The sequence below is a fragment of the Chelmon rostratus genome, chromosome 10, assembly GCF_017976325.1.
Source record: "Chelmon rostratus isolate fCheRos1 chromosome 10, fCheRos1.pri, whole genome shotgun sequence".
NCBI lineage: Eukaryota > Metazoa > Chordata > Actinopteri > Chaetodontiformes > Chaetodontidae > Chelmon > Chelmon rostratus.
Genome location: NC_055667.1, coordinates 28,126,463 through 28,151,785, shown reverse-complemented (window position 1 = coordinate 28,151,785; position 25,323 = coordinate 28,126,463). Strand labels below are relative to the sequence as shown.

The window sequence follows — 25,323 nt, the reverse complement described above, 5'->3', positions numbered from 1 at the left end:
CAACACAGACTACGAGCCAGACCTGATCACCCAACATCAGTGGCCTCAGTAAAGCTTTTGTGGCTGAACGGGAGCAAATCCCTGCAGCCAGCTCCCAAAATAGCATTAAAAGCCTAAAAAGTGTGCAGTGTGTCCAGTGCCTGTATATAGGTTTACCAGGAGGCGTTGCCATGGTGACACAGAGGGTGACCTGTCTCTGTTTTTTATGTCTGACGGAGTCGCTCTGACAGCTGAACACAGGCTTCGTCTGCTCCGGACTGGGGGGCAGGTCTGAGAGAGAAGGACAGAGACATGTAGGTACAGCGTGACCACACCCTTTAATTTGACTGACAGCTCGTGTCGCTGTCACACAGACGCTACGAGATGAGAGAGGAAGAAAAAGAAGCCAGGACGGATAATTCATGTTCAATCATCATTTGACTGTTGGTGATCAGCTGTTCTTTGCTGCTCATGTGTTTTCTCCTCTTGAAGATCACCTGTCAGTCAACCACCGTGTGGGCGGGACTTTGACGTCGTCCTGTGAGCCTTCTCACTTCTTCTGTGATTACTCATGTCTGCATATTTGTCTTCCTTCAACCAGAGATATAGAGACGGGCTATTCTGATGATCATTGTCTTGATCGTGCAGTTGGTAGTTTGGTCTATCAAATGTCAGAGAATTGTGGGAAGTTGCTTCACAGTTTTCCAATGCGACGTCTTCACATCGTTTTTTCTAACCAACAGGCCAGAAGCCAAGTTTATATAACCAATTTACAACTGATTGACTAATAAAAGCGGCAGATCTTGTCATTTGAGACGCTGCATCTTGGAAGTTCGGTATTTGTGCCTTCAAAAAGAATGAAATAATTGATTATTAATGGCTTCCACTCATTGATTAATTGACTTCTTGTTTCAGCTGAGCGATATTAGACTCTGTCATTATTAATCACTCTTAATTGTTTAAATAATCATGAATTAATGCATTTTATGCAAATTTAGGTTTATTTGCCACCATGCTGTCTAGGATTAAGGTGAAAGTTCATCTTTGGGAGTTTGTTGTCAAAGCCGTGTTAATTAGCTGCTCTGGTGTTCTGGGCACTCATCCAAACCCACTGCGCTGTTTCAGAAACACGTTCTTCTCGCCGGTAAGTGTTTTAAGTTCTTTGTATGTTCCAACGAGAGCAGACTGAATGTGTGTCAGGAGGATGTCCTGGCTCTCATTTACATTCCTGCTCCTGTTGTTTTCACTCGTTTCTCCAGAATAAGAGAACGAGGCGTGTGCAAATGAAGCCTGACAAACAATAAAACCTGTGGCTTATTGATGAGTGACTGAGTGAGAAAATTGGTTGATTGATTACAACCTGATTGTATTCACATTTTACACATCGTCTGAACAACAAACTTCTGGTTTTGCACAGATTCAGATCAAGTTAAACAGGAATATCACCGAGTTCAGTAAATGATGACGATGACGAGCATGATGTTATTTTCCCTGGAAGAACAGTTCATCCTGCAAGGTCAAAGGTCAAATGTTCAGAGAGCAACTTTGTGCTTTCCTAAAAAAACACATGATCCTACAGTTTGTTGCTACGTGCATGAAGGACTCACGTGCACACACGTGAAACAGACGATCTTTGTTCCCATTCAAATATTTGCGTTCCCTCTTGCTAATAAATGAAAGTGAAGCTTTCGGAGTAAAGGTGTGGGTGTGGGTGTGGTCATACTTCTGTAGAAGCGGTTGCAGGCGAGCAGACAGGCTGGAGAGTTGACGCTGGTCATGGCGGTCCGCTGACCTACAGGGCGGGCATCCTGGAGAGACAGAGACGGAGCTGAAGTTCACTTTCAGTGTTGAGGGAATCACGCCGTGTCGTGTTGGTGGACGGAAAGTTTTCAAATGTGGAAATCACATTTAACCATAGTTTGTTTAATCATTCATCTCTAAAGTTCATTGATGATATTCGTGTATCTGTGCAACTTTCCTGCAAGTCTTATTTAGTTTTGCTCTTTATATACTTTTGTTCTTCCATTATAATTTGAAATATTTGAATATTAGTTTATTCAGTTTGTGTGTGTGACGCTGAGGGAGCAGACAGTCGTTCATTCTCAGCAGGATCATCAACAACGGGTGGCTGGACTGAAAACAGGATAAACCAGAACAGATGGAGAACAGAGCTCCATCTATAGAAACTCAAAACTGCACCAACACAGAGTCCAGAGAATAATGTCAGAGGGAGGGAGAGGTGGGGGGAAAGAAAGACACGAGGGGGCAAAGGTAAATACTGAGCTGCATGTCCAAACAGACGAAAAGCAGAGGAAACGATTATTCCAGTGAACGCGGGGACAGTTTGTCCAACCTGTCACTGCTATTATTAGATACTGTGTGTGTGTGTGTGTGTGTGTGTGTGTGTGTGTGTGTGTGTGTGTGTGTGTGTGTGTGTGGTACTGTTTCTGTGCTGATCGTCTTACTCTCTGCTGCCTCCTGCCAAGCAAAAAGAAGTAAAAATTGTCTCCTTGTTGTGACTATGTTTCACTTCCACGTGACATTACAATCATACACAGTCACCACTGATGATGATACTTTAACATGGTTCGTTACAACACGGTCAACTGATGATCTTTGTTTAGTGCATTTAAGCTGAAGCCCCCCCCCCCCCGCAGTTCAAACTGTTCTTACACTGTTTTCACTGTGTGCAGTGATGAGGAGGAGTTTGACCCTTGAAGCCTGTTTTCACGCTCGTCTGCTGAAAGTGTTTTTCTCACCTGTGATTTGCAGCATCACGAATAGTCTGAAAGCCAATCGTGGTCCGATATTCAGCCCAGTGTAACGTGGAAACCCGAACCTCCAGTACACTCAAACTGAGAGTGGGCTTCAGTGAAGCAGGGGACATCTTGATGATTGAGAAGTGACTGACTGTATGTCTCTTGTATCCTTGTGTGTATCCTTTCTGAGACGGACACACACTGATGATGTGTCCTAGTCTACTGAAGGGTGCATCTGAGAGGCATCACGTTGGAAAATCAATTAATCAAACGTATTTGGAGATTATTTAATGCCAGGTCTGATCTGACCTGCCAGTCTTCCTCAGCGGCAACAAGAGATTAAACTGATTCTGTGGTCTCAGAAATGGAGCACACACAACTGGTCCGATGCTTTAAGCTCATGGCTCAGATATCTGAAACCAACCAACAAAACATCAGATCACTGAGACAAAACCAGCTTTGTAGAAAAGAAGACGAGCAGCCGTAAACGCAGACTGAACGCTGTGTATTTGATAAGGCTGAGAGGTTTGCTCTTGCAACAACAAAAATATGCAACATATGTTGGCTGGTGTGTTGGTGATGAGTCATCAAAACAGGATTAAAATGACACATCCTGAAGTCAAAGTCAACAACCCAAGGTCTGCGTGTGTGTTCGAGTTTATTTAAGGCCTGGCCTGGCCTGGCCTGGTTCAGTATCTGAGCAGCCCTGTTAGCTTTAGATAAAAGTTGCTTTTCCTGGTGACAGAATTGCTAAAAATATTTGTTTTAGTGTTGAAATGGAAGACTGTCCGACTGTTGCTCATTTATTTTTAGAGATAAGATCAGTTTGTGGTGCAGGGGCCATGGTCGTACACAAAGCCTGCTGCTCCAGTTTGGCTTTGATTTTTTTGTTTGTGCATCTTAAAAAAAAACAGCCATCAATGTACCGATACTGCTTTCATTGGCCAATTTAAAAAAATGTGCCTTGTGAGTCGATGTCTGTTATCTCAAAATGCCAGATATTGGCCCGATTTATCGCAGATTGTCGATATTTTCATCCAATCACCCTACGTTAGTGTGTGCTTAATCAAAAATTTAATTTCATGCATCTGCAGTAAACATTTTATTAAAGCTTTTGTATGACAAATCTCCAAGAGACCACACCTGGTCTGAGTAAATGATACCTCTCTCTCTCAAAAATATAGCATTGTCCTTTTCTAATTACGGACAGCGCTGTTCATCTCATCAGTATAACCTGATTGCAGTGGAAATGGAAAAGACTCAGGTATACACACAAATGTCAACAGTAATAAAGATGTATCATATCCAAACTATAGGCGTAAAATCTTGCAAATGTTTTGCAGAAATATTCGTTTGCAAAGACAGAGGAAACATGTCAAAGTACTTTCCTCCAGTGTTCTTAATTAGAGTTGATGACATTATTGTCATGCATCTGTGAATAATTCTGATGAAAGGGCTTGAATATTCAGATGTTGGTCACAAGCTTTGTGATCTGTTATTTTGTTAAAAAATATATTTGTTTGGCTGAAGACAGCAAAGTAAAAGACTTCTGAACTCGTGCAGTATCATGATGCATCAAGTGAAAAGATGAATAAGCTCTACATGGATCCATTTCTGATGTGACTGTTTTTCATTTGCTGCTGCTGTGTTGTGTAAGTTAACCTCAACACAGCTTACATAAGCCTGCTCTGTGAGTAAGATGTGGGGGAAAGGTCACAGCTGCCCACTGTTGTTTCATCCTCCTCGAGAGTCTGCTTCCTCTTCTCCTTCCCTAAACCTGTAACCGTGTGACTGAGCCTCCCCCTCTCTCCAGCCATAGATCTGAATGAACACAGTAGCTGAACAGGAAAGACAGAAGGAACAGGGCAACATGAAAGAAAGGACAGGAGGAAGCATGAAGCAAAGAAAAGACAGAAGGAAGCATGAAGCAAAGAAAAGACAGAAGGAAGCATTAAGGAAAGAAAGGACAGAAGGAAGCATGAAGCAAAGAAAAGACAGAAGGAACAGGGCAACATGAAAGAAAGGACAGAAGGAGGCATTAAGGAAAGAAAGGACAGAAGGAAGCATGAAGCAAAGAAAAGACAGAAGGAAGCATTAAGGAAAGAAAGGACAGAAGGAAGCATGAAGCAAAGAAAAGACAGAAGGAACAGGGCAAAATGAAAGAAAGGACAGAAGGAAGCATTAAGGAAAGAAAGGACAGAAGGAAGCATGAAGCAAAGAAAAGACAGAAGGAAGCATTAAGGAAAGAAAGGACAGAAGGAAGCATGAAGCAAAGAAAAGACAGAAGGAACAGGGCAACATGAAGTAAAGAAAGGACAGAAGGAAGCATGAAGCAAAGAAAAGACAGAAGGAACAGGGCAACATGAAAGAAAGGAAACAGGGCAGCATGAAGCAAAGAAAGGACAGAAGGAAGCATTAAGGAAAGAAAGGACAGAAGGAAGCATGAGGGAAAGAAAGGACAGAAGGAAGCATTAAAGGAAAGAGGACAGAAGGAAGCATGAGGGAGAGAGGACAGAAAGAAGCATGAAGCAAAGAAAGGACAGAAGGAAGCATTAAGGAAGGAAAGGACAGAAGGAAGCATTAAGGAAGGAAAGGACAGAAGGAAGCATGAGGGAAAGAAAGGACAGAAGGAAGCATGAGGGAAAGAAAGGACAGAAGGAAGCATGAGGGAAAGAAAGGACAAGGAAGCATGAGGGAAAGAAAGGACAGAAGGAAGCATTAAGGAAGGAAAGGACAAGGAAGCATGAGGGAAAGAAAGGACAGAAGGGAGCATTAAGGAAAGAAAGGACAGAAGGAAGCATTAAAGGAAAGAAGCATTAAAGGAAAGAAAGGACAGAAGGAAGCATTAAAGGAAAGAAAGGACAGAAGGAAGCATTAAGGAAGGAAAGGACAGAAGGAAGCATGAGGGAAAGAAAGGACAGAAGGAAACATTAAGGAAAGAAAGGACAGAAGGAAACATGAAGCAAAGAAAGGACAGACGGAAGCATTAAGCAAAGAAAGGACAGACGGAAGCATTAAGCAAAGAAAGGACAGACGGAAGCATTAAGCAAAGAAAAGACAGAAGGAAGCATTAAGGAAGGAAAGGACAGAAGGAAGCATGAAGCAAAGAAAAGACAGAAGGAAGCATTAAGGAAGGAAAGGACAGAAGGAAGCATGAAGCAAAGAAAAGGACAGAAGGAAGCATGAGGGAAGGAAAGAACAGAAGGAGGCATGATGCAAGGAAAGGACAGAAGGGAGCATTAAGGAAAGAAAGGACAGAAGGAAGCATTAAGGAAAGAAAGGACAGAAGGAAGCATTAAGGAAAGAAGGACAGAAGGAAGCATTAAGGAAAGAAGGACAGAAGGAGGCATGAGGGAAAGAAAGGACAGAAGGAAGCATGAAGCAAGGAAAGGACAGAAGGAAGCATGAAGCAAAGAAAAGGACAGAAGGAAGCATGAGGGAAGGAAAGAACAGAAGGAGGCATGATGCAAGGAAAGGACAGAAGGAAGCATTAAGGAAGGAAAGGACAGAAGGAAGCACGAGGGAAAGAAAGGACAGAAGGTAGCACGAGAGAAGGAAAGGACAGAAGGAAGCACAAGGGAAGGAAAGAACAGAAGGAAGCACAAGGGAAGGAAAGGCCAGAAGGAGGCACGAGGGAAGGAAAGGACAGAAGGAGGCACGAGGGAAGGAAAGGCCAGAAGGAGGCACGAGGGAAGGAAAGGACAGAAGGAGGCATGAGAGAAGGAAAGGACAGAAGGAAGCGTGAAGGAATGAAAACGAGGAAAGGAAGGACAGATATGTCAAAACGCTATAGGCACAATCACCTGAAGCTGATCGAGTCACCCTGGATGGTTCACGGAGAACAAACGTTCTGCTCTCATGCAGAGACCCACCTTCAGCCAGCTCTCCTTCCACTTTAAATCTTTTCTCTCAGTTTAATAAACCGACTGCAACTGGGACCGGAGCTCCGCAGGATCCTGAAGACTTCAGGCAAAGATGTGCAGGAGATGAACCCAACATCTGCAGGCCCCCCCCCGGGCAGTGACGGTGCAGTTTTGGGTTTCACGTGGAGTTTGCAGCTATGCAGCGTAGGCGTGGCTTACGCTTCTGCCAGAGAGTCGAGTGGCATCCAAGTCAAAAGGTCAGCAGCCGTTTTTACCTCGCGGACACACGGCGACTTCTTTTAGCTCTGCCGTGACCTACATTTGAAGTCGATGTAGAGCAGAGGTCACGGGGGTGAATGTGGGGGTTCCCCTTCAGCTGGCGTGACGACGCAGAGAGCTAACAGGTCGTATTTTATGTTAACGTGCAATCACTGGAATCTTTGTTTCTCCATTGTTCACCGCTCTTCTCAGGGATCACCTGTCAGTCAGACAGTGCAGGCACGGACTCGTCTAGAAATCAGTGTGCAGGCTATAGTATTCTTGGTATAGGCGGTCTTGTACTTGTTGCGTACAAATGGTTGTTTCAGAAGGACTTCCTGAAGAGCAGACTTTGCCCTGCAGCCTGTGAAACCAGCCTCCGTGTGTTAATCTCGACTAATGACTTGGATGCCGAGGAGATTTGCCTTGTCAGCAGACCGCAGAGCGATAAGGTCTTAGAGGGCAAAGAGTTTTATCAAAACAAGCTGTGAATCCACTGACCTCAGGGTGAACTTCATCATCTCCAGCATCTCTGGACAGAAACTCAGAGGCTTTCATATGCACGCATACTTCACCTGTACAATAAAGAAATACTCCTCTGGAGGTCTGAGCATCAAACTCACTGCCTGTAGGCTTGACAGGCGGCTCTGAAGAGTTTGCAGCTGTTGTCAGCTTGGGTTCACGGCAGTTACAGTGGATCCCAGCGGTGACCCAGTTTCACAGAAGAAACAAGTGTGGAATTGTCACCAGAAACCACGTCAACGGCTCCTGCATCCTAATCTACTTTTCCTCTGCCCGTTCCGATGTGGGGTCTGTTCTGTCCAAACATTACCAAATACGCAGCTTCTGGTCGTTGCTGAGCGACAGATCATTCATAGTGTGTGGAGGTGGTCTGGGTGTTCTCCTGTTCTAGTTCCTGCATCCCGCTGAGAGAGGCCAGATGAAAAACAGATGTTCTGTGAAGGATAAACACAGGATGGAGGAGGGCCTCGGCCAGATTTTGAGGTGGAGTTATTAATAAACTCGCTTCTTGCCAGTTGGTCAAGTGTTCGTTAAGTTTGGAAAGTTAACAAATCAGAAGAGTTCTTTGTCTAGAATATGACAGAGAAATATTTCGAGAGTGCTGCCTGAGACTGACTTTTATTTTCAACCATCAGTGTGTTTGTGCTTTATTTGTCGTGGGTTTGAGTGCCACAACAACATCTTTATATGCTCCTACAGCAGGACAGTTTGTAGAACTAGACAATTCCAATTTTGACAGTGGCAGGAGGGGGCTGCTGGTGTTATCTATGCCACTGTTTCTCAAGCCTGGTCCTGGAGTACCACTGCCCTGCAGGTTTTAGATGCATCCCTGCTCCAGCACACCTGATTCTAATGAATGGCTCGTTATCAGGCCTCAGCAGAGCCCAGTAACGAGCAGCAGAGCAGGGCAGCTGGTGCAAGATCCCTTTTTTTAAATTTGGTGGGGGCTAACCCTTTAAAATTGAAATCAGAGGCGAGAAAAGATGTTTGTCTACAAAAAGATCCAAAAATGATGTGTCTCCTATTCACCGTTTGGATTTTACGTCAATTTTGGAAAAAAAATTTCAGGCGATTTCTCACTGGCTCTGTCACTCTAACTGATGATGTCATCCACTCTAGGGGGAGAAATTCTGAGCATTTTTGAGAAACTTTATGGTCTTCAGATGGTCATAGCTCGAAAACCGTAAGAGATAGCAAAAAATTTGCAGAGGTTCATTTTGAGCCGACAAAATTATCTACGTTTTAAAGTTTGAATGAAGTCTCTAGGAGAAAGTATGGCGAAGCAGCGGACAATTGAAAAAGGCTGAAATTTGAGGAAATTTCCCCATTCATTTCTTATGGGAAATTCTTCTTCATTTGCGAATTATTGACGAAAGAGCTATAAAAGACATAGCACACCATTCCCAATCGAGCCGCACGTTTTGATATATAGTTTGCGAGAGTTTTCTCCAAGCTGCGGGACGAGTTACGTGCTGAAATTCTGGTTTGGAGGAATAGTTATTCTATTCTCTTTGAGCTATAAAGGCGAGTGGCTCTTGCGTTGCCTCGTGCCACTAATAAAGCCAATTTAACATCAGGAGCATAGCTTGTGGCCGCTTGTTATCAGTAGAACAAGTATGCCCTGACGTGACTGACCCATGAGAAGCTGCACCGAGGTCTGGGAACCGAGCGTCGATACTGTTATCACACCAAATTGCGTCACTAATAAAGAGTATAAAAAAATGCTTTGTCATTCTGTGCCATACCTAAGGACTGAGCGAGTGAGGCGTCGGTGAACCAATAAGCATGCATCGTTCTTGTACAGAGAATGTTAATAATGCTGGTGATTGGCCAGGTATCTTAAACAGGTAACTTCAACAGTGAAACTGTAGATTTGTTCCCGCTCATGTCATGTTCGTCATGTTATCTGTCCCACCGGACCTGTTCTAATACTGATTTAATGAAGATGGTGATGGTGAGAAAAAAGAACATTCTTGACAACACGGGCTGTAAAAACAAACACCAGAAACCTGAAAGCCGAGTAATCTGTGAGATCTGGTGACGCATCAGCAGTTTAAACCTGTCTGGTTGCTTCCTGCGAATGGCCCTTAAACATGTCAGGACAGCATACTTAGGCCTCACTCCGGGCTGGAGTGGAGCCACTATTATGATATGTTGATGAACGCAGAGTGCGGGGGATGCGATACAGGCTAACTGGTGTCACTGGAGCCGGTGGAGAGCAGGGTTGCAGTCGGCCAGTTCACAAGCCAAAGAGCAAAGACTGTAGTCATCATGCTTTCACGTCATTCATTACCAATTAAAGGATAACTTTGTTTTTTTACAACCTGGACCTTATTTGTAGCATTAAATACGACCATTTACTCACCCAGACAACTTTGGTGGTCGTTTTGAAGAAATTAGCCCCAGAGGAGCGGCGCGTATATCCGTATAATGCGAGTACTCGGGGCATCCATGCGCAGCCTCTATATAACGCATAATCTGCAGAAACTCGTTCATATTCCAGTATTTTGTTCTGATATGCTGGTGCTATTCCCCTCTGAGCCCGTGGTGGCATGTTATCAACATCCGGCGTCTCTAGGCAACTACCTCTGACGTGGATGATGTCATTACCGAACGCCGGGCGCTGCGAGCAGCCGGCCACAACACGGCTAACTCTGCGGCGGTCGGCTACGAATACGCAATAACGAACCACAGCTGTGCCAAACTACAGCTAAACTAGCCGACCGCCGGCTCAGAGGGGAATAGCACCAGCATATCATAACTAAATATTGAATATGAACGAGTTTCTGCAGATTATGTGTTATATAGAGGCTGCGCATGGATGCCCCGAGTACTCGCATTATACGGATATACGCGCCGCTCCTCTGGGGCTAATTTCTTCAAAACGACTCCAAATGCCACCAAAGTTGTCTGGGGGAGTAAATGGTCGTATTTAATGCTACAAATAAGGTCTAGGTTGTTAAAAAACAAAGTTATCCTTTAAATCTGTCACATTTAGAGAGCTACGTGTTTTCTTGACTGGAGGACGACTGTGGGTCAGGAAGTAGAGCAGGCCGTCTGCTGATTGCAGGGTTGCCAGTTAATCCAGTCGGTTAGGTTGTAAGATAAGATAAGATAAGATAAGACTTTATTCATCCCCAACCTGAGAAATTCAGGTGTGACAGGCAGCAGCCTGTTTTAACAGAAATTGCACACGTTGGGTACGGATAAGTTCAGTCCAGTGTTTACTCTGCTGCACAGTAATAAATGTATACTGTAAATGTGTGTTAGAGCAGAAAGAAAAGTATATATGCATATGCACGAGATATTTCATGTGTAGAATGGTATATTCCACGTGCTCAGAGGAAGAATGAGTCCTTGATGTGAGGGTAGTGGTCGGCATGTTTCTGCTAACTGTTCTTTGAATTTAGCTAAATGCTGAGTGAAGATGCTTCAGTGCTTTCTGTCGTATCTCCTTTAGAATGAGACGATGTAATCATGTCGTCATTTCAAGGCGTGAGTTCGTAACCAGACCACGGTCACCATGGTAACCATAACACGGAAGTTTGGCTTTCAGGAAAAAGCGATACAGGACATTTTGAGTTGGTGATATTTTTAATTCAACGCGGTTGAAAGTGAAGAATGATGGTGTGTGCAGTAGTAGATTTGTAGTTCTGATCATCTTGTGTAAATTTAACAATTTCTTTCATACAGTCGTGTTAATTTGAGAACATTTTGCGCTACAGCAGACGACAAACTTGGACGCCAATCTCTCTCTCTCTCTCTGTTTCTGTTGCTCTCTCCTGCTGTCTGGATTTACATCTTTTAGTTTTTTAAGTGTACTGGGGCACGTCTTAACTCCAAGCCATGTCACAAGTCTTCATGAACAAATAACAACAAATCCTGAGTCTCCAGGGAGGAGCAGCCAAGTCTCAAAGCCTCTTTATTTGACAGATAGAGTTGGCTTTATTTGATTTAATTTGGGCCATTGTATCTGTCAGTTATGTAACTTCACCATCACCTTTGTTTTATCCTCCAGATAAATCCAGCTAATCTGGAGGTTCATTTACAACCTGTACGATGGTCTGACTGCTTGTTTCGCTCACTTCGACCCGTTCTCAGCGACGTTGCTGTGTTCGCAGGTCTCAGCCTTTACCTCGGAGAGGGTGCATCAAAAACTGATGGAACCAACGGTTCAAGTCTCTGCTCTCCAGATAATGATGCATTCCTCAAGTTGTTTTATGACACACACTTTCCAGCCTGTCATCCCTGGCCCTCGTCCCTCAGGTGTAGGGGGACTGCTGAGTCCTGACCCGAGGTGCTGGCTCTCCTGTGCTGCGCCATGCGTTTGTGGAGCGGTAGTTATATTTCCTGGCCGTATGAGTCAGTCCACTCCTGGCTGCACTGCGCTGCAGACACCACGTTGCTCTGATTGTGCCTGGGTGTTTTGTCCTCGGGGTGGACCGGTTCCTGCCTCAGGGTGTTGTGGGGCTTGAAATGCACAGGGATGTGGTTTGCTGAAAACCTTCCTGAGTTTTTCTGATTGTCCTTCTACTCTTTCTGTTCTCTGTCTTTTTGCTGTCTCGATGAAGGCCCCGTTAGGGTGAGCACATGTTCTGGGTGCATGCTTGATGTGTTTTGTTGCCTCTCTGTCTGCCTGTCTGTCTCTCTTTCTCTCTGTCTGTCTGTCTCTCTGCCTGTCTGTCTGTCTCTCTGCCTGTCTGTCTGTCTGTCTCTCTGTCTGTCTCTCTGCCTGCCTGCCTGTCTGTCTCTCTGTCTGTCTCTCTGTCTGTCTGTCTGTCTGTCTGTCTCTCTGCCTGCCTGTCTGTCTGTCTCTCTGTCTGCCTGTCTGTCTGTCTTTCTCTCTGTCTGTCTGTCTCTCTGTCTGCCTGTCTGTCTCTCTGTCTCTCTCTCTGCCTGTCTGTCTCTCTGCCTGTCTGTCTGTCTGTCTGTCTGTCTCTCTGCCTGCCTGTCTGTCTCTCTGTCTGTCTGTCTGTGGCACACTGCGGTGGTGCCAGCCAGCCGTCTCAGGGTGACTGGGTTCAGGCCTTGGACCCAGATATACTGGAATTAGAAAAGCAGAGTTTTGGCTGCTGTCCCAGTTTGGAGGCAGGAAACCCCTGCAGGTCCTGATCACAGGCTGAATGTGGGACAGACAACATTTCAGTATTCTGATACCATCAAAAAAAAAACAGGACTGGATAAGATAAGATGATCAGTGTGTGTTTTAATAAGTGACTGCGTTAAGCTGCAGAGACACATGAGCTGCATGTTTAGCTGTATGTTTAGCTGTGTGTTTAGCTGTGTGTTTAGCTGTGTGTTTAGCTGCATGTTTAGCTGTGTGTTTAGCTGCATGTTTAGCTGTGTGTTTGGACGTGCACCCTGTGGGCTCATTGTGAAGCTGTGTATTGTATTGCATTGTACCCAGAGATTACAGGCTTGTAGTCCAGAATGGATGACTTTGACTCAGTGGTTTTTATCAACCAGCATGTCGCTGTGTGAAAACTGTTTGGTGTTCCAACAAGGAGGCGCTTAGCCTAGCTGTTTCCAAGTTCAACAAGACTTACCCCCTGTGTCTCTATGGCAGTCTGCACAGCTGTTTGTACCATGGTAGCTGACCCCACCCCTCCTGTCACTCACAAGGCTCTTGACCTGTTTCTGGTTCGAGGTCACCGTTTAGGAAACCGGAGGAGTGTCAGGGTTTTCCTGAGCTCGCTGGGTTTACCTGTGAGTAAGCTGAGGGTCTGACTCTGTTTCTGACTGCCCTCCATTCATGGGGGGGGGACTGTGACGTGACCCTGCGGGACAGAAAGAGAGGGAGTCACATATAGCTCACACACACACACACACACACACATTCCCACAGATGTACAGTGTCATGCACCAGCCTGTCCCGGCAGTGACCCAAGAGATCTAGGTGACTTCTTTTTCAGTCCTAGCCCACATTTGGTTCCAGGATTACTGTACATGTGTGTAAAAATGCTGCGTCATCACAGAGTGATGCAGAGCGCATGTGTGCGTGCGTGCGGTGTCCACCTTGAAACTGTGCTGATCGTAAAGATCCTCGGTGCTGACGGGTTCAACATGTGTGAAGCCTCCACGTTTCACAGTCTGCAGCTTCTCTGCAGCAGCGTCCATATCTGAAGCATCGCCGTCTCCACGAGCTGATCGGCGGTGCTGATGTTGATCTTCAGCTGATTGTTTTTGATGAAGCTCTCTGTCCGTCCTCTGGACAAACAGTGTCCATGTTTCTCTCTGGACATTATTCACTGGAAATAATACACTTAATGCATTAAGACATGAACATAAACTGTAACTTGACTTCTTGGCAGAGATATAGAGAATTTTAAATGATTAATTTAAATTTGCACTCATTTTGTTCCTTTATTTTAGCAGGTAACATTTTTTTCAAAGTTATGCACAAAAGAGTCATGTAGGCGGGGTGTTGGAAGAAAAACTGTTCTTGATTTATGACCTTCATGGCGTTGAGGAGCAGCAGCATCAGCCTGACATCCACTCAAATTGAATGTCTGTATGAATTTTACCTGATAAAGGTCTTAAAATGTAAAACTTTAGGAAAAGTGATGATGATGATGATTTTTTTCATTCAATTCTGAAAATAAAATCGAAATTTTAACAATGATCTCGTTGTATTACAGTTGAATCACTGTATGGTAGAAATGGAGCTGTTTGACTTCTGAACAGCAGACAGACAGAATACAGGGGTGAAATGTTACTGACCCAGTTTTATTCTAGTAACCGACAGGAAGGAATGTAACACCCAGTGACACACACACACACACACACACACACACACACACAGTATCCAATAATAGCAGCATCCGTGTTCCAGGTCACAGGTTAGTTATAGACTGGTAACATCATTGCACGCTGAACAGCATGAAAACAGAATACAAAAGGAATCCTGCACACAAAGGCAGAAAGTCACCTTGTGTTTGCACCAGGTGGAACGTGACATGCGGGTTCTGTTCAACACAGTGAGGCAGGTGCTTTGGTAAGCCATCAGGCGTTTGAATGGGACAGTACATACTGTTACACGTTTGTTGCAGTGAATCAGTTACATGTCTGACACTAAACGGAGGTCTCCAGGTGTTCATCAGCAGTGTAGACGAACATTATTTAACAGAGCTGGAAACAAAACGTGACCTGGATCAGACCCTGTTCAAACATCACGAATAAAACTGTTTTCATTGCGTATTTCTAAATGCAGCATCACTGCATTTGTTGATTCGCTTCATGGCTTTGATACAGTTTTTGAACCCAAGTAACGAAGAAAACATCCCAGGACTCTGATCCCGTTGAAGGGGACAAGCTTTGTTCGAATCCTCACTTCAACAGCTGACGAGTGCATTTTCCATATTTTCCAAAATCATTGGTGTGTTTGTTTTAGTCCACATGTCATCCATGGCAGTGTTTCTTAACCTGGGGATCGGGATCCACCACAAGATGTCGCAAGATGAATTTGAGGATTTGATGATTAATAGACGCAGAAGTCAGAACAAATATTTATGCAGCAGAGTTTTGTAGATTATTGAACCTTGTCCTAATCTGAATAATTGTACTTCCTCATGACAGTAAGAATCAGCCTGAACAATCACACTCAGGTCACATGTTCATCTGTGGCACTGAAGCAAAAAGGAAGTGAGACAGCTGAGGACGCTTGTTGAAGGAAGGGGGTGTAGCTTTCTTCATGTATTTATCAGCAGCAAAGAGAAGACTGGGTTACAACTGTTAAAATACAAGAGGGCTACATACTGTAGACATACTCTAGGAAAGCAAGTGATTTGTGGCTGATTTGTGCAATTAAAAACTTGACTAGTTAGAAAAGACAGGAAATCACGCCTCAGATACTGTGGCTGTGCTGCCCCCTGTTGGCCAAAGGTAAATACTGCAGACAGGAATTATGACCAAGTAAAAACAAGCAAAACTGTTTAATAGAAATTCATTTACAAGGCATTTGTTACAGCTAGTGTATTCCTCTTTGAATCTTTGAGGTTATCATGGCTCAAAGTCAAGAGCCGGAGCTCTCTGTGACTTTTGACTTCCAGTTAGAGGACGGTTTTTGATCGTATCACATGGTCTTCATCAGCAGAGGAGTGTGCCCGGTTGTCCTGAAAACATTTTTCGGAGCGCTTTAAGGATTTTTCATCCATGTTGGCTCAAAGTTCAGTCTTGGCTTTGGAAACAGTAGTTGACAAAACAAACTCTATGATGAAGATCATGTGATGCACTCATAAGCTCCAGAGCAGCTGCTCAGTGGGCCTTGAGTGCAGTTTGTTTGTGGTGTTTCAAAGGTCAAGAATGAATTCTGACGCTCAGCAGAAGGCGACAGGAGGTGAGATGAAGCAAACATTCAGATTCACATGAATGTGTGATGCTTATTCTCACCTGAACACACATGCTGCCCCCTGCTGGCAGTAAACCGTCACACGTGTCTTAAATGATCCAAAACCCAGACCTATGATGGAAAAACATCCTCATGCATTTGCTGTATAGAATTAGCAGCTATTTTAAAAACCGATTAATCGTTTGCCATTTTTACTAGAAAAAAATAGCTTAGTCAGTCCCTGGTTCCAGCCTCTCAGCGGGGAGGGTTTTCTAGTTTTCAAACAGCTTTTTATTCTAATTGAATATCATTTTCTCAGTTATCTGAGGGTCAATTCTAACAATGACCGCTGAGGTCATCCAGTCATTTCATCTAAACGCACTTTCTTTGAGCACAAGTTGACAGATGTAAATGTGTTTTTTGTCTCATCAGATATTTCAGTTTGCTCTCACAGAAGACTAAAAATTCATTCGCTTAGAAAACGACTGAAATGGTTAATCGATTTAAAAATTGTTGCAAATTTATTTAATGGTTTCAGCTCTAAAAAGAGTCAGCAGATTAACTGATAATAAAATAATCAATGGTTGCAGCCCCAGTGGACTGAATAAAATACATCAAGCTTTGCAGGTTTAGGTGTCACAGTCCAAGTCCGGTCCAAGGAGGCCGGCGTCTCAGCGACTATCTGCTGCCCCTCTGTGGCGATGAGTGTGTAACTGCAGGACGTCAGGGGACGGTTACTCCATCTCGTAAGAGCTGCTGTCCAGTTGGACCTTGAGGGACTTGAAATCCGGCCGGTCGGCCGGTGCGGCGCTCCAGCATTTCAGCATGATCTGGTAGAGAAAGTTGGGACATTTGGCCGGAGCTGGCATCCTGTACCCTTTGGTGACCTGCTGGTACACCTCCTGGTTGCTAAAGGCTGAGGGAGAGCAAGAGATGGAGTGAAGCGGGTAGAGAGGAAAAAAGTGGTGAAAAGAGGTCAAACATTTGTTTGCATTAAAACACCTGCAGATACACCTGGAGGCTTTCTCAAAACATGCTGAAGCAGTCTTTAGCTGAGATGATGGTGAGAAAAGATCTAAACCCTGTTCTGATGCTGGATAAAGAACATGCTTTAAACCCATCTAACAACATCACATCAGCTATAGATCCATACACACCACTGCTAAACCACAAAGGCATGCGTGTGTATATACAAAGGTATATGTGTACGTATATTTACTAAGCATACTTGTTGACGTCCACCTCTGCCAACATGGTGCAGCTTTTTACGAAATTGTTTCTTTATTTCATCTTTGTATGAAAACTTGCATTCTGTAATTATGAATGTATAGTTGAGTCAACATGTATCTGCCATAAGGTTGATTATTAAGGCTGCACGATTAATGCGTTCGCATTAGCAGCGTTCGCTGCGTCCAATCACGTGCTTCCCATGTCTCCCAAAGCTGCATCAATGAATGAATGAATGAATGAATGAATGAATTAAAGGATACAATCACATTTTTTCTGTGTGTCTTACATCAGGTCAGGTACTGAAACCTGTTCTTCAAATAAGGCTGTGAGAGGCCCACGAGGTGGAGAAAGGAAAGCTAGAACAAACCCAGGAAGGTGAGAAGGAGGAAACACATTTCTACACCCCTGGTTTTAAAAGTAATCATGAGTTCTCTCTTTGTAGAAAGACCTAAAGAAAGCTGAGAAATAAAGATCCTGAAAGCTCTGTCTGGAAAGAGGAAGACTCTTTGACCTCTCCAGATGTTTTCTCGTCAGGGACCTGGACTTCATATTTAATTTTGCCATTCCACCGACCTGGGTAAGGAACGCCTCCGTAGGTGGTGATCTCATAGAGCAAGACGCCAAAAGACCAGACGTCCGACTTGTTGGAGAACTTTCCGTGGCTGATGGCCTCAGGAGCGCTCCACTTGTAGGGAATCTTTTTGTCCTCTGTGATGTAGAACGGCTCCTGGGTGAGAAAGCTCAGTCTGAGAGGCGGGCGGCTGGATTTAAGCTGACGGACGCACAAACCTCTCTTCCTCCCTACCTTGATCACTCTGGCCAGTCCGAAGTCGGCCACCTTACAGATGTTGTCCTCCCCCACCAGGACGTTTCGAGCCGCCAGATCTCTGTGGATGCTGTTCTGCTCCTCCAGGTATGACATCCCATCAGCCACCTGGGCACCCATGTCAACGAGCGACACCGTGTCTTGATTCTGCCCCTCTGCACCTGAAACAGGACCCCAGCAGTTAGAAACAGAGCAATTCAACAGCACTTTCTAATCTCATTCATCAGGTGAAGTCTGTTGAAGTCTTTAAATCTGTCTGGTGGAAGTCGTTCCTGAGCTGCTTCCCTGACGTCTGCCCTCTCTCTCACCTCTCTGCTCATATTTTCACATCTAACTCAGTAAATGAAGGGTTTATTCTGACCAAACCAGAGTTGGTGACTGTTTTTTTAACGTTTGTTTTTGTGAATGGAGTCTGGTGGCGTAGATGAGAGCGATACAGCAAGGATCTTTCTCTTTTACAAACATGTCCGTCTCTGTAGGGATCCTTTCCATAATGTGGACACTCAGAATAACAGTCTGAGCCTGTGTGAACTCTTCTCGTGGACGTGCATTAGAAACACACAGAGGTTTTATTGCAGCCTGTTCTGTGGCTGCCGGCTGCAGTGATCTCACTCAGCACAGCCGCCCCCCCAGGATCCATAAACACAGCTAATATCTGACTGTGATTTCTCCCATTTGTCCTGGACAGTGAAATCTGGACAGTGACTGAGTTTAGTTTCAAGGCTGCTGACCTGAGAGAAACTGACTGACTGACATCTTAGATCACAACATGACTGTGACCCAGAGGTGTGTCCCTCTAGCCCCAACCTATGAAGGGTTAGGTTTACTTCTGAGGAAGCTGAGCAGGCTGCCTTTCTCCATCAGCTCGGTGATGATCCAGTAAGGCGCCGAGGCCGTGCAGATGGCAAACAGCGAGATGAGGTGACGGTGGCGGAGACTCTTCAGGATCTGGACTTCCCTCTGAAACTCACGGTGGTTCAGCTCCGAGTCTGAGAGAGACGGACGGACAGAATTAAACGGAAGAAAAGAGAAACCCAGAGGTGGAAAAGAGGAAGAGAGAAAAGAGGAAACTAAGAGAAGCGAGAGCAGGAAAACGAGGAAACCACTTTGAAATCTTGATGATTTAACAAACATGACGGACTTTTAGAAATAAAAGGAAACTAACTGAGGTGTTTAACAGATAGATGTTTGATTAAATCATGCTAACATGCTTTTACATGTAGAAGCAGCACACTGCCGGACTCACGTGAGGGACGTGTTCGCATGCTGCTGCTGAGATCTAAAGGGATTCGTTCTCTTGGTCTAAAGCTGAGCTGATTTTTTATTCATCTCGTTCTTTGTGTTAATTCAAACGATAAGTTTTAATCGGCCTTTGTGGCCGTGCAGAAATACTCACATAGTACGGATCAACTGAGCGGCCACAATGAGGATCATGACTTCCTGCTTAGAGCAGCAGTCATTATGAGTGTTAGTGGCTCACCTGACGGAGCTTGTTAGTCATACATACACTGTGTGACAGTGGATCCTGTTGTCCTGACGACTATTCAAACAATAGTGAGACAGCGATTAGCATTAGCACACTTTCTGCCAAAAAGATGACGAAAATGATTTCACTGATTCACCACAGTCCAGCTGTTTGCCACCTCAGTGCCACACACACACACAGTAACGATGCTGCTTTGTGTGAGGTGGGTGGGGATGGGTGTTACTGTGATAAATCTGGAAATGATTGTTGACATTCTTATTTGTCTTCACCCACTAAACCACACCCAGTTTCACTCAGCTGTCACTGAACGTGTCGATGATGCACAGAGGACAGAAAACCGAGTGCTTTGCATCCATAGTACGTTTTAATATTCGACTATTTGGGCGTAAAAAGCTTCGATTGATATGCTGAGAAGCACCACAGTCTGGCTTTTTAAGATTTAATGCAGAGGGATTTCTGACATTTTGGAAAATACGACTGGTCCAGGTGTGATCTCATCTCGCTTTGAAATTTTCCCCCAGTTAATAGGCCAGATCAGACAGATCACGTAATGAAATTAGCAGCATTAGCAACGACTACAGATGTAAAATAGCCTCTTGGCTAACTAACAGATTTACAACAACAATGTTTATACAGTGTTTGTGTTAATAACCTGATCGAGTATTAGCAGCATGTGTGAAATCCCTGTGTGCTGGTCTGTAGACATGCCAGATGCCGACAGGTCTGAAGCTAATGATTACTTTCATTATTGAGTGAACATTTCATATTACAGTTATATAAAACAGAGAAAAGAAAATGTCTATTCTGTTTGATAAGATGACTTCAGTGATTAGTCGATTATCACCTCAGCTGGAATTGAGTTACTTGATGATGTTTGAGCACGACCTGTGAGCGAGCATGTTAGCACAGCGCTGCTCGGGCAAACAGGATGTTAGAAGGTAAAACTGATGAATGAATGAATGAATGAATGAATGAATGAAGGCTTCACACAGCTGTGAACCACAAAGCGTCTGGCTGAAACACTGAAATCATCAATGAAGCCAACAAACTTCTGCCCTGTGTGCAAACCAGGCTAAATACACGCTAACAGAACATGTTTTTCTCTCCACCACATTGGCTCTGACTCGATCCTGAGCTGACAGTAGATCACCCTCTGTGCTCTGAGCTGAAAGGATGTTTCCCTTTTTCTACACTGAACACTTTGACCTCTTCTGTCATTGGCGAGGAAGAACTCATTCTCATCAGATCAACAGAGATGATGATGAAGTACCACTTTTGAGGATCTTGATGGCGACTTTAATGAGATTTTTCCAGCGTCCCTGGTAGACATCAGCGAAGTAGCCGCTGCCCAGCTCCTCCTCCAGGCTGAACTCCTCTTTCGGGAGCTCCCACTCATCCACAGTGAAATGATTCAAATCTGGAGTGTTGGGCTTTTTCTGATGGAGGAAACACACACACACACACACACACACACTTCATTTAGACAGGATTTAAATGGAAATCGTGTGTTGAATCTACGCAAACAAGGAAGCACATTAATGTGTGTGTATGTAGCCGTTCAGTAACGACTCTATTCGAGAGAAATGTTTTTTGTCAGTGCTGAATGTCCACACTTCTTGTTTTCACATGAGCAGGAATAAGAGGAACAAACAGTGGCAGAAGCAGAAAGACAGAAACACAGCGCAGCCCGTCCTACCCTCCTGCAGGGGTTTCCCAGCGTGCATGTGTTGTTCAGGCTGTTGGCGCAGTAGTGCTCCACCAAGTCAATCAGAGAGCTGAAGTCGTGGTTGGGCTCCACGAAAAAGTGACTTTCATCTCCTTGGAGGATCTTAAAATGCTTCACGCCGCTGCTCGACTTCACTGCAGGAAGATTCACACAAATGCACAAAGTCAGAAACGAGCAGAAGATCTGCAGGAATATAAAGCTTAAATTCCAAATCATTTCATCAGCTTTTTATTTGGTACGGCTGTAATTAAGAATGCCAGAAAGTCCAAACTGGACCAATAACAAATGTGTTTACATCTGTGTGTATGAGCAGTTTTTCAGAATAAATGTCATGGCAAAGACTCTGAAGCAATGAATGCAGCAGAAGTGTGTCCTAACAGCCTCCTCACATTTTATTTGAACAAAATTGTCAAATTAGCAAAAACTTTAAACGACATTTTCAGTTTATTAGAACCTGGATCTTATTTTATGCAGCTTTGGCGATCGTCTCGATCAGTTACGGCAATGTTGTATTTACAAAGTTGATTTATGATGTCGAAGCGAGTGGTCAATCAGCTGCAGAACATGAACCAGGCGTACGAATGGCAGTGCATTTATTATTCACTGTAAAGACTTTGGCAGAGATCGGCCTCTTCATATGATCTGAAATGACAGGCGTGAACTGTTTGTATTGGTTACAGCTGATATACTGTAGTTTTACTGTGAAGTCTGACGCTGGTGTGAGATATTAGGAAAACGGTGCATCCTGATGTGTTAACACATGAACTGCAGGTCTGATCTTAATTATTGCACCATCTGCCTGTTTGCAGAATGATTTCCTGCTTTAACTTTGACCCGCTGTGCTCACCGTAGTCGTGCTTGCACAGTTTCTCTTTGCAGAGAGGTCTTACTGACATTCTGGTTGCTCTCACATCAGATTTTAACCCCCGATAAAGTGGTTTAGATAATCTTGATAGATTCTTTATCTTGTAATAACCTGGAATTATAACTATGACACCTTCAGGTGCCGGTCGTAGGTTATGTTGAAAGGTGCAGATTAGCGAGATGCATGAAATGATGGAAACATAAATACTGACATTTTCTGTGGTTCCGCTCGTGCTGCTGCTCTTTGAAAGGTTTGAAATCAGTTAAAAGCCTTGAGACTGTCGTAGGAGTCGGCTTTAGAGATGTTTTGTCATTTTTACAGAGCCGCACTAGCTGTTTCCAGTCTTTGTGCTAAGCTAACCTCATATTTTTCTGACAGATTTGGGAGTGGGATTGATCTTCTCTTTCCTGTGTCGTTTGGTTTCCTCGCTGTCCTCCAGGCCTCCAGCTGAACTGAAACCATCTGTTCATCAGGTTTTAGGTTTTTTCGTAGGGCCTTGCACAGAAGCTAGAATGATAATAACTTTAAGTGAACATATTGGGGGGGGTAAGGAATAACCTCCACAGTGTATCTATGGCTGGAGTGCAAAATTCTGGTTTATCGATGAAGATTTCAACAAGGCTGCTGCCTAACGCAGGACAATGACAACCTGTTTGGGATCAATAAGGCCCCGGCAGACTGTGATCAGTTTGAATTTGATTTGATTTGGGCAGCATTGGTCAGTTTTTAGGCGGATCAAACTGCAGCGTGGTTGTGGGCGGGCTCAGTTTGAGGCCGGGAAGCCGGGAATTTTCAGTATTGCCACATGACGTGTCCCTGTTTACTCTCCGTTCTGGGTTCCTGGTGTTGTTTGAGACATTCAGAGACAGTTTGAAATGTTCATTCTGATAAATGTGTGATGTTGTGTTTCCTGGGGTCTGGGGTTCCCGTCAGCCGGGTGGCCCCCCACAAACTGCTGCCCTCTAAGGCCGACTGCTAGCCTGTTAGCATCTGTCGCTCTCTTAAACACCCATACATCCTGTTCTGTTTCTGAGGTGAAGTGAAACTCCCTCCTCACTAACCCACTGACACCAGAACGCCTCTCGTTCTCTTTTCGCCTTCCTCCGTCATCACTCCTTCGCGTCTTGCCTGAAAGAACGTATCCAACGTTGTCTTTCTCACTCTGTCGAATGAGGAAAGCTCCCTCGTCGTTTCCTGGTCCCAGCAGGTGGCTTTGGGCCTCGAAGCGGTTCATTGTCCCAAAAAACCATCTGGATGGACACAAAGCCAGAAAGTAATTACTAGGAAGTCATTGCAATGAAACCCTGAACCTAAAATCTTCTCATTTCTATCGTATATAAAATGTTGAGATGGAATATGAACACAGTCACTCATAAACACCCCCAGCTCTGCAGCACCTGCTGACATGTGTGAAAAACCACACGTTACACACTTCCCATTCTGTTGCAGCAATAAACAGAAAAGAAAAAGACAAAACAAGAAGTGGTGAAGCAGACTGTCATCCCACGCCGACACACTCCGGGCTGACGGGGTCAGTGTGACGCAGAGATCCAAACACGCTGCGTGACGGTCTGAAATGTGTGAGGACGCGGGGACTGATGACAGACGGGCTTCACATCTTTAATGATGCCTTTGCTCACGTAGCTTCTTGCTGCCTCATGGTTGCAATTTGCCGAAAACTGGCCAACATTTGTCGTTTGTGGACGAGCTGAGAGTAAATGTGTGAAATAAGATCAGGTTGGCCAGTTAGCAGTCATCCAGAGGGTCTTATTCATCACTGATGCTGCTGTAATGTGTCACAACATTAAAACATGGCACAAACTGAAGCCGTCCAACCAGCAGCACTGTGACGCCGCATTTCCTCCTGAGTGACCTGATTATGTTTAATACTCAAAGCATGTGAGGTTTTCTAGCTCAGACCTCGACTGTGAAACACTGGTTCAGGTGGAAGCTGTGCTCATATTAATAAGAGCACATCGCTTCAAGCCCAGGTGGACTCCTGGATCAGGTCTGGAGGTTTCGACCTCAGCTTGAAAGGCTGCACTTGTTGAAGGTAATAAAACAGATTTCACAGGCAGGAGCGAGGCTGGACGCATGTAAATACAACCCAATACAAAAGCACCTTAGTGACTTCTAGATGTGTCAAGTCTCTAATAAGCTTTGTCTGAACCTGTCGGGACGGTGACCGGACGGGACCAGGAGCTGAGGCTGCCTTCAGGACTTTGTCCCACATCCTGACTCAGTTCAGTTACAGTTAGTTCACTCAAAAGAGATTAAATGTGCAGAAAATGTGGAAGGAGAGTACAACACTCACGGCTGCGTTTCCAGGGATTCAGCCCGGACCAGGTAGTTACTGGGCACGATGCCGGTGTCCAGGACGCACCCGTTCCTGTCGATCCTCCGTGCGGTCCACCAGTCCCCGCTGCGGCTGATGACGCTGAACAGGTCCCCTTCCTGGAACGACAGCTCGTCCGTGTGCCGGGATTCAAAGGGCCAGATGGCCGTGTACATAGAGCCGCTCTCGGACCCCCTCTCCTGCGGGGGCGGGCTCGCTGGCGGCGGGCTCTCCTCACCGCCGCCGTTTACTCCTGCTTCTCCGGGAGAAGCCTTCTTGTGGTCGAACATCCTCTGCCATAGTGCCTCCAGACACGGACAAGCTTTCCGCAGACACTCACCCATAGATGAGCATGAACGGCCGCCGCTCGGAGCGCCTTCCCCCCCCTCTGCCTCTGAGCGCGTCGGCGGAGACAGCCGGCTACACCTGTCGGACAGGTAGAGAGGACGGAGCGCGGGGAATCCTCGGAATGCCTCTACAGCGAAACTGCTGGTGGCTTTATCCTGTTGACACTGTGAGACTGCTCTGAAAGACTGACAACTTCCTCCTGCCGGGCGGTAAAAGCAGGGAGGGGGCCCCCTCTGGCGCGACTGGCAGAAGACACGCGCACTGCGGGGATGGATCCTGGCAGGTACATGTACACACACAGTACTTCGGACAGATGTGCTACAGCTTTGAGGTACTTGTACTTTAAATGAGTAATTCAGAGGCTAATATTGTACTTTTTACTTCACTTGTTGTTACTTTATAGATTTGGATCATTAATGCAAAATATAATCAGCAAATGAATTGATGTATTCTTTAAGGTTAAAGTGGCTAGATGATGGATGCCAGGTATATGCTACTTATCCACACTGAACACCTTAATGAAAGATGAGCTCACACTAAAACACAGTGAATGTAAGAGAAATACAAATACACTGATCAGGGACATAGAACTGCATCCAGACGCACTGATCAGTTTCAATAGTGGACACAGAGAGCAGCACAACCAAGCAGGTTTTATAGATTTAATATCCAAATCCATAACGATTGCTACCATAAAGATCCCCGCCCGCCCACTTTGTGTGGCCAGGTTGCCCCCAGGTGTTTATTCACCTGAAATGCTGTCGCTCCTGAAAGTAGAAATGTTTTCATTAATAAGACAC

At 44.9% G+C, this 25,323-nt stretch overlaps 1 protein-coding gene across 1 annotated transcript; it reads right to left on the bottom strand.

Moving 5' to 3' along the window:
* Nucleotides 1-16,205: 16,205 nt before the first annotated feature.
* Nucleotides 16,206-24,691, bottom strand: ptk6b (PTK6 protein tyrosine kinase 6b). Its single transcript, XM_041945608.1, has 8 exons — nt 24,155-24,691; nt 22,969-23,090; nt 20,946-21,109; nt 20,520-20,685; nt 18,591-18,752; nt 17,743-17,924; nt 17,511-17,664; nt 16,206-16,623 (listed from the first exon to the last, which is right to left on the bottom strand). Exons 1-8 carry the CDS (start codon nt 24,517-24,519, stop codon nt 16,442-16,444), a joined length of 1,497 nt encoding a protein of 498 aa, XP_041801542.1. The 5' UTR covers nt 24,520-24,691; the 3' UTR covers nt 16,206-16,441.
* Nucleotides 24,692-25,323: the final 632 nt, after the last annotated feature.

Coding starts and splice junctions, on each gene's coding strand:
- ptk6b (XM_041945608.1), bottom strand. CDS start 24,519: ATGGGTGAGTGTCTGCGGAAAGCTTGTCCGTGTCTGGAGGCACTATGG. Junction 23,091..24,154: donor GAATCCCTGGAAACGCAGCC/GTGAGTGTTGTA, acceptor GTGTCCATCCAG/ATGGTTTTTTGGGACAATGA. Junction 18,753..20,519: donor CATCAAGATCCTCAAAAGTG/GTACTTCATCAT, acceptor CGTCTCTCTCAG/ACTCGGAGCTGAACCACCGT.